This window comes from Sparus aurata, chromosome 5 (genome assembly GCF_900880675.1).
Source record: "Sparus aurata chromosome 5, fSpaAur1.1, whole genome shotgun sequence".
Classification (NCBI taxonomy): Eukaryota; Metazoa; Chordata; class Actinopteri; order Spariformes; family Sparidae; genus Sparus; species Sparus aurata.
The window spans coordinates 17457094-17471816 of NC_044191.1; the positions used below are offsets into that span (position 1 = coordinate 17457094).

The 14723-nt window shown below is 40.3% G+C and overlaps 2 protein-coding genes across 2 annotated transcripts; both read right to left on the reverse strand.

The window, feature by feature from the left end:
* Positions 1–254: 254 nt before the first annotated feature.
* LOC115581674 (natterin-3-like) lies at positions 255–5554 on the reverse strand. The gene is made up of 4 exons (XM_030416962.1): positions 5504–5554; positions 5156–5278; positions 4208–4298; positions 255–2280 (listed from the first exon to the last, which is right to left on the reverse strand). Exons 1-4 carry the CDS (start codon positions 5552–5554, stop codon positions 1223–1225), a joined length of 1323 nt encoding a protein of 440 aa, XP_030272822.1. The 3' UTR covers positions 255–1222.
* A 6531-nt stretch (positions 5555–12085) lies between these two features.
* Positions 12086–14368, reverse strand: LOC115581675 (natterin-3-like). Its single transcript, XM_030416963.1, has 2 exons — positions 14302–14368; positions 12086–13152 (listed from the first exon to the last, which is right to left on the reverse strand). The coding sequence occupies exons 1-2, from the start codon at positions 14366–14368 to the stop codon at positions 12086–12088; spliced, it is 1134 nt and encodes a 377-aa protein (XP_030272823.1).
* Positions 14369–14723: the final 355 nt, after the last annotated feature.

Below are 14723 nucleotides of genomic sequence, written 5' to 3' on the forward strand. Positions count from 1 at the left end.
TGTAGGCCAGAGGTGCCGGCTTGATGCCGGATCTGGCCCGGACCCGCTTGCTATGTGGGTTAGAGCTGGAGGAAGGAGATCGGAGTCAGCTCAAGGTTCAAACAAGGTTTTAATCTTGTACAAGAGGAGCATTCACAGAGCAACACGCAGGTCTGTTACAAAGTGAAGACTCAATATCTGAAGAGAAAAGCATGATATATATCCCTCTTTGTGGGTGTGTTTTCACTCAATTAGTTCCTAATTTATGACCTGCACTTAAAGGAATACTCCACAGAGAAGGAAGTGATAAGCTCCAGTTGTCACTCAATACCAGACATAGGTAATAAAACGGCCTAAAACAAGGTCACAGGTTACAGGTCATGTTAAACAATTACATTGAACATTCCTGTGTAAGACTTCAGTTCACATCTCTCTTCATGAAGTACAACATTTCCATCACACAATGTGCACATCTGTATTTAAGAAGTGAGAACAGCTGGTCTGTCAACGATCAGTTGGTTGAGAAGAGCCGGGACGTTTGTGCTTCCATCATCCATCACTGAATTACAATCTGACAACTAAAGTCCACACTACACACTCATTCTAAGAATGTGCTCACAGTGGAAAAGTGACTTAAGTGATTATTAAAATTACCATTATAGAGGGAAAATAAACGCTTTATTCGTGGATAGTGGACATCAATATCCCACAATGCAATGCACAAAAGAAATGGAGGAGCTGCTGACAAAGGTAACAAATTAAATAAATTGTGGTTAATGCTGAAAGTCACTTCAGAAAACAGCATTTAGCTGTTTAAGTTAGTAAAACTCTATTCATCTAGCACTTTTTTAAACAAAAGTTACAAAGTGCTTAAAATAACAAAATTGACTTTTTTAATCTAAGATTTGAGGTGAGCTGAAACTTTTCCCCCTCTTCAAAAGGTGAAACATCCTTCTAGTGTCAAACTGCACAATGAAACCAAGTGAGTAACAAAATAATTTTGAAATGTCAGGTGATTATATTATAAACAAAACAATTCATTAAGGCACCAATTTCAAAAAACATCATAATCTTTTATTTTCTACTAATTATATTGCATTCATTCATTGGCTTCCACTTAGTGTCTTCAGTAAAGGCATTTAAATTACACAGAATCACAGGAACAAGAGCTGGTTACCAACCCCCCCAAAAGCATCAAATATAGAGATGCATTATGTGACACATTATGTGGGATTTTGGTATTTCATGTGCAAGGCTTGGAGTTGTTGAGAACTTCACATCGGTCCAACACAGTCTGGACCTCTGCTGTCTGAACGCTGTCATATGTTCCTGTGATAGATGTCGTGTGGATCTCCCCGTTACCGTAGGTGCGGCTGAGGCTTGCTGTGAACGGGATGTTAAGTTTGTACTTTAGGCGCTTCATAGTAGCAGTGCAGGAGTGGTTTGGCGGGGCTGTGATCGCCACAGTAACAGTGTCAGTGGTAGTCTTTGTCACGGTGTTCCCCTTAGAGTACTGGAAAGCCACCTCAGTGCTGATCTCGAAACGTCCCTCAACAAAGAGAGGGATGCCGGCTTCGATGCTCGTACTAACACGCACACTGATAGAAAAGGAAATGTCCCACTTTTGCTGCTCCTCATATGTCTGTGTGAGAGTATCTGTTTTAGTCACTGGACTGCATTCATAGTTGCTGATGCCTGTTTTACGCATGATCTCTGGAGGATACTTATAGGTTTTACACTCATCAGTGATGTACTTGACATCGTAGATCTTCTGGCTCACTATATTCTCATTGATGGTCAGGACCTGGTAGTCCCTATACCAATATTCAGAACCTTTCAAAGGTAGGTAAAAGCACTTATCCTGAGTAGACACCTTCCCAAGTCCGTATTTGTTCTGCCCTACATATATGTCCTCCCCAGGGCAGGTTCGGACTGAATTCTTGGGAACTGAACCATATGAACCGTCCTTCCACTCCAGGATCTCAAAGTTGTCTTTGTTTACCAGGATCTGAAATGGGGAACTAAGATATTCTTGATTTGATTTTGCATAGTGACAATAAGGACCCTCACTAGGACTATAAAAGCCAGCCTCACACTGGTATTTGCAGACATACTCAAGACGACCAGCATATCCATTGTAAACTGAAACAGCATCATTAGGGAGAGAGTTGTTCCAGATCACCCACTCCAGGATAGAGCTAGATGGAGTAAAAGACTGATCCTGCCTCCTCTGGCTTAACGTCTCATCAGTCCGAAGAGGTCGATCGATGAGCATCGATCCATCGACAGTCAACTCAGAGACTGGGTAAAGAAATGGGTAAAGGTTCAGGCAAGGAAAATGTTTGCAATAGTACAAGAGAAAGTGCAAAAGAGAGAAAACATTTAAAAATATGAAGCAAAACAGTTATAAAAGCACATTTTTGTACTCTATTTTTTTTGTGGACACTGAGATCAATAACCTTTTGCTCCATTAAAGGAGAACTTCGGTCGATTTAAACATGCAGCTTCATTGCTCAAGCTACCCCTGACGTGCGAGTACCGAAGACGCGAACAAATTTGGTCCAGCCATTATAGAGCTCCGTGAACGGAGATGTAGCATTGAACGCTAACTGCATGGGGTCAGAACTTCACGCTGTGTTTTAAGCATCTTAACATGCTCCACATCTCACACCAGAAGTTATGCAACATCAGCAGACACCTTAGCACACAGCACTGTAGCGTGTATGACTCAAAATGAATAAAAAAGTAGTTAAAATAGTGTGTTTGTGCAAGGAGCTACTTACCTGTTTGTTGACATCCGCGTCTTCCGGTAGCTAGACCAAACTAGCGTATCCACCGAGTGTGCACTTAACAGGCTTAACAGGCTATTGTAAGGCTCATGGCTCATGACAGGTTGTAACATGGACATGTACATTATGAACATACACACGAAAATGCTGGAATACGTTTCCGTCTCCGCCAGTGAGGGAGTAAGTGCACGCTCGACGGATTGACTAGTTTGGTCTAGCTACCGGAACACACGGATGTCAACAAACAGGTAAGTAGCTGCTTGCACAAACACACTATTTTAACTACTTTTTTATTCAGTTTGAGTCATACACGCTACAGTGCTGTGTGCTAAGGTGTCTGCTGATGTTGCATAACTTCTGGTGTGAGATGTGGAGCATGTTAAGATGCTTAAAACACAGCGTGAAGTTCTGACCCCATGCAGTTAGCGTTCAATGCTACATCTCCGTTCACGGAGCTCTGTAATGGCTGGACCAAATTTGTTCGCGTCTTCGGTACTCGCAAGTCAAGGGTAGCTTGAGCAATGAAGCTCCATGTTTAAATCGACCGAAGTTCTCCTTTAACTCTTCACACTGAAATTTCTCCAAATTATTGGATGGATAAACACATTCATAAATCCAAGAGGATTAATCCTAATGAGGTTGCAACACAGTGTCGTGCTCCAGGACACTTCAACATGCAGCTAGGGGAGCCACGGTTTCTAATCAGCAACCTGTCGATTTTTGGATGACCCACTCAACCTCCTGAGCTAAAGCCTGATTTACTGTTAATTGTCAATGTTAGCTTGCTAAAGTTAGAAGGTCAACATGGTAAACAACCTGCTTAACATCAGCATGTTAGCATTGCTTTTGTTATGTTAGCATGCTGACATTAGTATTTAAGTCAAAGTACTTTCTTGTGTTAAAGGCAGTGAGACAGAACTTTGCTGCAAATCGCTGCAAATCATGACAAATCAAACTCTTCTGTTATCATTGGATGGCTCCATAGTGTGCATGGGTCAGTAAATACCTACAACCAAAACGTCCTCATGTTGTATCAGGAGGAAGAGACAGGAAGAAATTAACATTAAGAATATAAATGTTATTGCTAACTGAACATAAAACCCTTATGACCCATGATATTAATCTGCTTTGCAAGCTGCCATGAACAACTAGATAATGTTTAATGTGATGGGCTGGTGAGTCTATCACTCCAAATTACATTTGATTTGATACATTTTAAAAAATGTTCAGGATGACTCATCAAAAAGATCTTGTGGTTTTACAGGATGAAGAAAGATGTTTTTTGTTGTTTGCACTAAAGATGAGGTAACTGAACAACTGACAAAAAGACACAGCATCAAAATGTAGAAAATATATTTTTATGTTTCACTGTGCCTTTCATTTTATGATCAACATACACCTCAACATCTTCCCAAAGTCATAATGTCATGTGTTTTTACCATTTCTCTGCTCGGTGTTGTCTCTGAGGTCCAGAGGCGTGGCTGAGGACAGAGGCAGCAGGACCAGCAGCAACAACACAGACAGCTTCATCTGGAGACAAAACCCAGAACAACATTAAGTAACTGTTCATCCATCCATCCATCCATTGTCAACCGCTTATCCAAAATCTGGTCACGGGGGCAGCAGCTTCAGTAGCGAGCCCCAGACTTCCCTTTCCCCGGCCACATCGGCTAACTTTGACTGGGGAATCCCCAGGTGCCCCCACGCCAGAGAAGAGATATAATCCCTCCACCTGGTCCCCTAGGTCTCCTCCCAGTTGGACGTGCCAGGAAACACCTCCCTAGGAAGGCGCCCTGTGGCATCCTCATCAGATGCCCGAACCACCTCAACTGGCTCCTTTCCACGCAGAGGAGCTGCGCAGTTCAATACTGTTCAATACTCGCTTTTTTTTTCGAAGATTAAAATTGTTCAGAAAAGATTTTGGAAGTACAGAATTTAATACAGACTAAGCATTTGAATCACATTATTATATTATGATATGAAAACATATTCTTTATCATCACGAATGTATTATAGATATAATAAAACATGTTTTTCCTTATTTCAAGGTACAGGAAAAATATTTCCTGAGTCATAATTTTAAATGATGCAAATTCACAATTGAAGTCACCATTACATAAAAAATTACTTGAGCTGAAAAACATAAAACACAATAAAAAGAACTCACCATCCGTGTCCATTGACTGATACACCTCCAGTCCCCTTGAGGCTTTTATACTGTAGCTGCTTCGTGGCCCAGTAACTGAACAAACACTGTACATACTTTTATTTTCACCTGACCACACATGTGGTTTATTTGCCCCAAACAGACAGAATACCTTTTACATGAGTCACAAGATAGTGAGTTCAATCTGAACAAAGTTATGGTTGACGATGCAATGATGTACCTGCTGCAGGAAGCCTACTCCTCCCTGGATAGAACCAACATCGCTGTCTGCATCATGTTCTTCGACTTCTTCGAAGGCTCCAGTGCCTTCAACACCATCCAGCCCAGGCTGCTGAAGGCCAAACTGGAGAACATGTTGAAATAGTGCAATCATACAAATATGGAGTCAGTCTGCAAGAAGGGCCTGAGCAGGCTTTACTTCTTGAGGAGGCTCAGGTCCTTTAATGTCTGCAACCGAATGCCCCGAATGTTCTGCCAGTCTGTTTTTGCGAGCACCATCAGGACGCCAACAGACTGAATAAACTCATCAAGATGGCAGGGTCTGATGTTGGGGGTTAGGGTTAGTTACCCTGGACGAGGTGGCGGAGGACAAGATGTGGGCAAAACCGTTGGAAATCATGGATAATGCTTCTCATCCCTTCTACAAAACTCTGGACAAGCTTAAGAGCAGCTTCAGCAACAGACCCATTCAACCCCACAGCCTTAAGGAACGGCACAGGAAATTGTTCCTTCCTTGAGGTTAGGGTTGGGGTTGCCATCAGACTTTATAATGCACACTCCATAACACATAAATAATGTGTTTTAAATAATTATTACATTCAATACTGCACCTTATCCTCTCACACATAACGTTCCACTTACCTTTTCTCTTCTACCTCAGTAATATATTTATTTTATAGTCATTTAAGCATTTTATTATAATAGTATTTTATTGTTTTTGATATTGTATATAGTACATTTTTTATATTTGCCCTTGCCCTGTATTTTGACTGTACAGTTATCTTCGCAGACAGCCATATTATCTTTCTGATATTAGCATAAAAAAATATCCACATAGTAGTTCACATAAAATTCAGTAACTGGAATTAGCTTTAGCTGAGTTGAAGCCAAGCAGACAGCTAGCTCCCTTAAAGCATTCCTAATAATATGCAAATGTATGCCTTAATATATTGTAAACAAGTTATATGAAGATTTACAAGTTGAGTGATTTAACATTGGCTTTTCTGAGGACTGACTCACTTAAGGCCTCAAAGCGCTATTCAAGGAACTGCAGGTTTTGGTGCCTTCATATTGGGTTAATTTCTCAGGACGAGAGGTTGCCTTTCCATGTTTAGTGTGTGACTGGTGGCTCAAGTGACCTTTTAAAAACTGAGTTTAGAGCTCTAATACAAACACTGTAAAGGCTAACTGTAAGTGAATTTTTGGCTCCATACTTTTTATTATTAGGCATTTTGTTGGAAACATAAACTTGTAAAACATGGGTGCTGAAAGCAGAGATGCTGAAGCCTCCTCGGCACCTGTAGTTCAGATGAAATACTGATCCTGAATCAAGATGTGACACAAAGAGCCAAATGCGTGACAAAATAAGTCATTCTACTTGCTCAAGAGTACATGCAGAAATAATATTAAAAATGTGCATTGGAGAAGATTTGGAAGAAGTTCCCTCCTAGCTCCTCTGTGTGGGATGAGCTTATAGGGATCCTAGTTCAGCATTAATTTATATTACACTGAAAGACTTCCTTCTGATCTTAGCCTTGAATCCCCCTCCCTTTCAACCAATCAGATGCTAATAGCATACTTAAATTAGATGTCTAGGAGATATCAGAATTAAATCATATGATTGATTTTGATTTCACTGATTTCATTTTATGTCATGGTTGGCTATAGTCTACTAAATTAAGTCCCATTGTGCTTGTTTGTCAGGAACATCAATATTTTACTAGGTGTTGTTAAGGAAATTCTAACATTCCCAGGAAATGTGTTTCAGTCCTGGTCCTTTCTGTCCTGCTCCAACACACCTGATTCAAATGAAAGGCTTGTTATCAGACTTCAGCAAAGCGCGATAAAGAGCTGAGAGTAGAAACATGTTTTTGTTGAAGAAAATGCAAACATTGATGGAGGAACAGGAAGCATGTTAGAAATCTATTACTATGGCTATTGTCTGATACTCAGAGAAACTCTCCATCCGCTTCCACCTGGATGACCAGCTGATGCTGTGGATTACAGACTTCCTGACCAACAGGTCACAGAGAGTGCTGGTTAATATAATAACACCTTCTCCAAAGTCTTGGTCACCTCTACAGGCTCTGCTCAGAGCTGCATTCTCCCCCCTCTGTTCTTCATCCTCTACAGCATTGATTCCCAAACTGGGGTACATGTACCCCCAGGGGTATGCAACGTGACGTAGGGGGTACGTGAAAAAAATGAATAAAAAACATGATTTTCAAACAGTTTGATTACATTTTGAAACTGGCGTATTAGTAAGGGATAATGCCCGACGAGGTGTCCATTAACAGGAGTTAATGGATGACGCGGAGGCCGAAGAACCGTCCGACGCGCGCGAAGTCCATTAACTCCTGTTTATGGACACCTCGAAGGGCATTATCCCGCTTATACCATGGTCACTTGCCAAAGAAAAGAAATTTGGACCATTAATTTACATTTTCATGCATTTTACAATCAAAATATAAAGTTTTTCACAAGCCATAACTTAGTTTCCCTGGTAACGCCTGAGGGTTTGACTAATACCTGGAACAGTCATTACCCTCCCATAAGGTTCTTATGCAACTGAGACGTTGTTCACTCCTCCAGTAAATAGGACGGATCATAGATACGACTTGGCAACGGGAGATATTCTAGTCCGCTCGGCGATGAGCCAGAAAGCTAACGCTATGCTAGCAAGATTCAAAGTCAATAACATTGCGTACGGTTGAAGAACAGTAAATATAATTTGACAGTATGCTAGCTAACAAGACCAGCTAGCTAACCAGTCATGTCACTGTCCCCAAATCAATAGCAAGATTTTCACAAACAAATGACCGGCCGTGTGTAACGTTACTGTGGCTGCAGCCTGAAGCAGAGAGCTGAACAGCGAACAGGATGTGAGATTATTCGCGTATCAGTAAATTTAGAAGGGAAGTGTACTTTCTGCAGCTTGTGTGTTACAGTCGCCACCCTGTGGTGTTCAGAGGATAAGACACTGGACTGACGGACTGCACTCAGTGCTGGAAATAAAATATTCAGATTTGATACGCCAGCTAGCACATTAATTTACAGCGGTGAACAGTCAATTTGACTGGAACTACTTAGTAGGTGTCCATATATCAGGGTTTAATGGACACCCTGCAGCCAATCAGAATCGAGTATTCCCCCAGCCCATGGTATAAACAGACATACAGTCTATTGTGCCTGCTCACATTGCCTAAAAACACACATACCGTCATGCATACTGTAGGCTACCCTCTAGTGTTCAGTGAAGTAATTGCACTGCCAAAATGAAAACATAGTTGCTGATGCCAGGTTCACCGCCGAAAATGGATAAATGGCCAAAAAGGAGAAACATGCTCATTTGAGAAATAAGCCACGAGAGTTTTTTGAACAAGAATTGATAAGACTTTCTACCTGTAAGACTTGCATACAGGAGACAGATACCATTAATAGGAGCGGGCTACAAGCATCTTACATGATGAGTTACTGAGTGGCTAAAAGTGGCAAGCCACACACTATTGTGCAGTGGTGGACAGTAACGGAGTAAATTTACTTGAGTACTGTACTTGAGTACATATCTGGAGGATTTACGTAAAAGCGTAAATACGTCATCCCTCCCCATAAGGATACCACCAAAGTAGCCACACTCTGGACTGTGTTTGTCAACACAAAACCGCGACAATGGCTGCATCAGATGTAGTTTTTTGTAAAGTAGTGATTCTCAACCAGCAGTCTGGGGACAACATTGGTCTTTGAGGGGGTTCCAGTTCCCAACTTAGCTAAATGATAGAGTTAGTTGGATGGTGCAGGTTCATTTGGTTACAGTTTTAATGATTGTTAATAAACATCTGCATCTGCAACATCTGCTGTCCTCCTGTGATCCCATTCATTGTATTTGTTTTTATAGGTGTTTCTGCAGGCTTTATATAACATTGTGGTCCTAAAAGCAAGCACATCAGTGCAGGTGGTTTCAAAGAGTTAATTCTCAGAAACAAAAGTTAAAATGTCCTTAAATTCATTTAGAAAAAATTATAGTAATTCATTGATGTGAAAAATAAGAAATTTACTCTAACTCTTACTCTTACTTTTACTTAAAGTAAATCTAAAAGCATGTACTTTTGGATACTTAAGTACCTTTAAAAGCAAGTACTTTTTCACTCTTACTCGAGTAACATGTCGACTGAGCTACTTTTACTTGTAACAGAGTAAATTTTGACCAGTAGTATTTGTACTCTTACTCAAGTACTGGGGTCGAGTACTCTGTCCATCTCTGCTATTGTGGAGGACATAATTGTCCCTACTGCCACAGATATGGTTGGGACAATCATGGGGGGAAAGGCCCAAAAAAATATACAGACCATGCCTTCATCAAACAACACTGTTTCTCGGCGCATCAGTGACATGGCAGAGGACGTTTTAAAACAGCTACTACATCGCATACGATCCAGTGAATTTTACGCACTATGGCTGAATGATTCGACAGATGTAGCCGGCCTGGCACATGTCCTGGTATATGTGCGGTACATTCAAGAAGGGACGATTAAGGAGGACATGATTTTCTTCAGTGACCATAACTTTCATTTGTCTGAGCATTTGCAAGGTGAAGAGTTTCTTACACGCCTGGGTTATCTGGCCGATATTTTTTCTCGCCTGAACAAACTTAATCTTGGATTACAGGGGGCTTCCGCAACCATATTCAACGTGCAAGATAAAGTTGAGGCCATGATAAAGAAGTTCAACCTCTGGTTAAACTGCACGGAGAACAACAAAACAAATAGATGTAGATTGCAGGGACTTCTTCTGGCCTCAGTGTACAATATTTAATACCGGCAGGAGCAGGCCACTGAATTATAAAGGAATGACTTCCTCGACGGGAGGTGTTGCATGAACAAGCCCTGACAGCAGCATGCCCCGATGTGCGTGGACTGCGAGAGCCCATTCATCACTGCTTGCAGCTTTCATTTTTTTGGTATAACCTTTACATTAACAATTGACATGTGATTAAAAAGGATTTGATAGCCTCAACATTTTTGGTTTAGGTACTTTTAAAGCACTTGAATTGTACTTTTAAAAAGCTGTAAAATATCAGATTGTGCTTTCTTTAGACAAAGTTTGACAGTTTAACATTTGAGAACTCTATCTTAATGAAAGGAAAATATGGGTAAGCAGAAAAACAAGTCTATATTCTAAGTCTAATAATCTAATCTAAGTCTAATAATAGTATTTTTGTCCAATGTATCCCACCTGTTTAAAAGGTATGACAATTAATTTTATGTGTACTATAAGTATTGATATTCAGTGAAATGAATTTAATCAAATAACAAATGTTGTTTTATTCTTTTTTATATTTCCTTCCCATCACTTTAACAGTATTGACACACAACTAAAAAACTGATATTGAAAACATGGAATGAGCACGGACAAGTTACAAGTCTTTCACTTCCGAGTCCAAGTTGCGTCTTAAGACTTTATTTTTAAGTCAAGTTGCAGGTCATCAAAATAGTGACTCTGGTCGACTCGGGTAGACTTTTACAAAGACTGGAGTCCACGTCAGATGAATATATATATATCATGATGGAAGACTGCTGCAATTAATCACCTTTTACATTATTTAAACAAGATTATATAAAGATATATGTTTGAGTAGGTCTGTATGTTATCCCCTTGTCCTTCACGCAGTTGTATTAGAGAAGTGAATGCATGGTGCTCTATTGATGGACTCACAGCCATTGTTTGATCATTTGACAAACTTTTACTGCTCGTGTCAAATATTAATTAAGTTGCTGTCCTCAATAAGTAAATGCTTGCTTACGTAATAAAAAGTTTGGAGCATGAAATCCTCATTAAATTTAGTTATTTAGATGACTAGATTTGTTTTGCCATCCTTATTTATTTAACATAGTGAAGCCATTTTGTTTTATTAACATTTATGTTTGGTCTTCAAATTAAAATTTTGCTAAAAACAAATAAGAGAGAGAAACAAACACTAATGTGAGTGAATATAATGAATCCAGTATGTTTGTCCAAAACCTCATTGTCCACCTTAATTTCTCTGTTGCTGCCCCCTACTGCCTGTAAATGTATAAAGTATCTTGATCACAAAGTTTCAGCCTTTGAGGCTTTATTCTACCTTCATGGAGAGGCGATGGGTATTCTTATAAGATCTACAATGCACACATCTGTATTTAAGTACTGAAAACAGCAGGTCGTTCAAAAACAAATTACAGACAGATTAATCTTATGGCTGAAGTCCACACTACAGACTCCATCTAAGCGGGTTGGAATGTTCTCACACTGGAAAACTGACAACGGTTCAAAACATTGATTTGTGTATGTGTTTTTATAGACACCAATATCCCACAATGCAATGCACAAAAGAAATGGAGGAGCTGCTCGCAACTGAATTAAACACATTTTGGTTAATGCTGAAACTCTCCTCAGAAGACATCATTTAGCTGTTTAAGTTAGTAAAACTTTTTTAAACAAACTCACAAAGTACGTACAACAACATGGATTCAAAAGTAAAAAGATTGTTTAAAACTGTACAAAAGGAGTTCAAAGCCCAGACTATATATAATACAAAACATTGTTTCAACCACTGTCATAAAAGCTTTTAAACTAAGATCTGAGGTGAGCTGAAACTTCTTTCCCTCTTCAAAAGGTGAAACTCTGCACAATGAAACCAAGTGAGTAACAAAAGAATTTGGAAATATCAGGTGATTATATTTAACAAAACAATTCATTAAGGCACCAATTTTTAAAACATCATGATCTTGTATTTTCTACTAATTATATTGCATTCATTCATTGGCTTCCACTTAGTGTCTTCAGTAAAGGCATTTAAATTACACAGAATCACAGGAACAAGAGCTGGTTACCAACCCCCCAAAAGCATCAAATATAGAGATGCATTATGTGTCACATAATGTGGGCTTTTGGTATTTCATGTGCAAGGCTTGGAGATGTTGAGAACTTCACATCGGTCCATTAGAGCCTGAATCTCTGCTGTCTGAACGCTGTCATATGTTCCTGTGATAGATGTCGTGTGGATCTCCCCATTACCGTAGGTGCGGCTGAAGAGAGCTGTGAACGGGATGTTAAGTTTGTACTTAAGTCGCTTCATAGTAGAAGTGCAGGAGTGGTTTGGCGGCGCTGTGATCTCCACAGTAACAGTGTCGGTGTTAGTTTCTGTCCGGGTGTTCCCCTGAGAGTACTGGAAAGCCACCTCAGAGCTGAACGTGACACCATCCTCAGTGATGAGAGGGATGCCGGCTTCGAAGCTCGTACTAACACCCACACTGATAGAAAAGGTAAGGTCCCACCTTTGCTGTGCCTCATATGTCTGTGTGAGGGTATCTGTTTTAGTCACTGGGCTGCATTCGTTGTTGCTGATGATTGTTTTACGCAGGGTCTCTGGAGGATACTGAAAAGTTTTAGACTCATCAGTGATGTACTTGACATCGTAGATCTTCTGGCTAACTATATTCTCATTGATGGTTAGGACCTGGTAGTCCCTATACCAATATTCAGAACCTTTCCAGGGTAGGTAAAAGCACTTATTCTGAGTAGACACTTCCCCAAGTCCGTATTTGTTCTGCCCAACATATATGTTCACCCCAGGGCAGGTTCGGACTGAATTCTGGGGAACTGAACCGTGTGAACCGTCCTTCCACTCCAGGATCTCAAAGTTGTCTTTGTTTACCAGGATCTCAAATGGGGAACCAAGATATTCTTTATTTGGTTTGGCATAGTGACAGTAAGGACCCTCACTAGGATTATAAAAGCCAGCCTGACACTGGTATTTGCAGACATAATCAGTACGACCAACATATCCATTGTAAATTGCAACAGCATCATTAGGGAGAGAGTTGTTCCAGGTCACCCACTCCAGGTTAGAGCTATTGTTAGACAGAGTTGTAAAAGACTGAACCTGCCTCCTCTGCCTCAACCTTGCAACAGTCAGAAGAGGGCGATCTGTGAGCACTGATCCATCGGAGGTCAACTCAGAGACTGGATAAAGAAATGTGGAAAGTTTGAGACAAGGATTTGCATTGGTCCGAGAGAAAGTGCAAAAACAGAGACAAAACAATTATGAATATGAAGCAAGACAGTTATAAAAGCAAATTGGATAAACACATTCATAGATCCAAGAGGATTAATCTAATGAGGTTGCAACACAGTATCCTGCTCAAGGACACTTCGACAAGCAGCTAGGGGAGCCAGGCTTTTGAACCAGCAACCTGCCGATTAGTGGATGATCCGCTCTACCTCCTGAGCTAAAGCCTGTTTTACTGTTAATTGTCGAATATAAGCTTGCTAACATGTTAAAGTAAGTGGGTCAACATGGTAAACCTACATACCAAACATTAGCATTTCAGCATTGCTATTGTTATGTTAGCATGCTGTCATTGGTATTTAAATCAAAGTATTTTCATGTCTTAAAGTCACAGTGAGACAGAACTTGGATTGTCTTGGACTGTGACGGTTATCTGAGTACAAGGAAGAACATGGACGCTGGAAATAATGACAAATCAAACTCCTCTGATATCATTGGATGGCTCCAAGGTGTGAATCGGTCAGTAAATACCTCCACACAAAACATCCTCATGTTGTATCAGGAGGAAGAGACAGGGAGAAATATATTTTTTTGTTTCACTGTGTCTTTTAGAGGGATAGGCATCATTTTATGATCAACATACACCTCAATGTTTTCCCAAAGTCATAATGTCATGTGTTTTTACCATTTCTCTTCACTGTGTTGTCTCTGAGGTCCAGAGGCGTGGCTGAGGACAGAGGCAGCAAGACCAGCAGCAACAACACTGACAGCTTCATCTGGAGATAAAACACAACAACATCTCTGTTCAATACTCACTTTCTGAAGCCTCTGTGGTCTGGGCCATCTGCACATGGTACATTTGTTTTTTAACATTAAGGATATTAATTATAAAAGATTTTGGAGGTACAGAATTTGATGGAGACTAAAAAATTCATAATTCATAACATAATCAACTCTTCTTTAACTCAAGGTACAGGAAATAAGTCAGAATAAGCCTGAACTGAAGTCCAATTTTTTCTAAAACTGTGTCATATTTTTACCCTATTCACTACATGAAAAGAAAACTTGAGCTGAAAACACAAAACACAATAAAGAGTACTCACCATCCCAGTGTCCATCAACTGATACACCTCCAGTCTCCTTCAGGCTTTTATAGTGTAGCGGCTTCATGGCCCGGTCACTGAACAAACACTGTAGATACTTTCACTTTGACCAGATGGGTAAACAGTGACCACACCTGTAGCCCCAATCAGATGGAATAAATTTTACATAAGCCACAAGATGGTGAGTTCAATCTGAACAGAGTAACACTCACTAGATACTTTCTGTTATCCTGCGGTGTCTTTTCTTTGACCCCTCTCTTCTCTGTTCGTCAATGAAGTATCATAGGCTAATGTTACATTTTCCCTCCATTCGGCAGACATAACAGATTTAGTTGTACATTACAATTAGAGTCTCTCGTCAATCCAAGACACCGGCCTCTGTCCCTCCACATCGGTCTTTTTGCCCAGTCACCTGCAGAGAC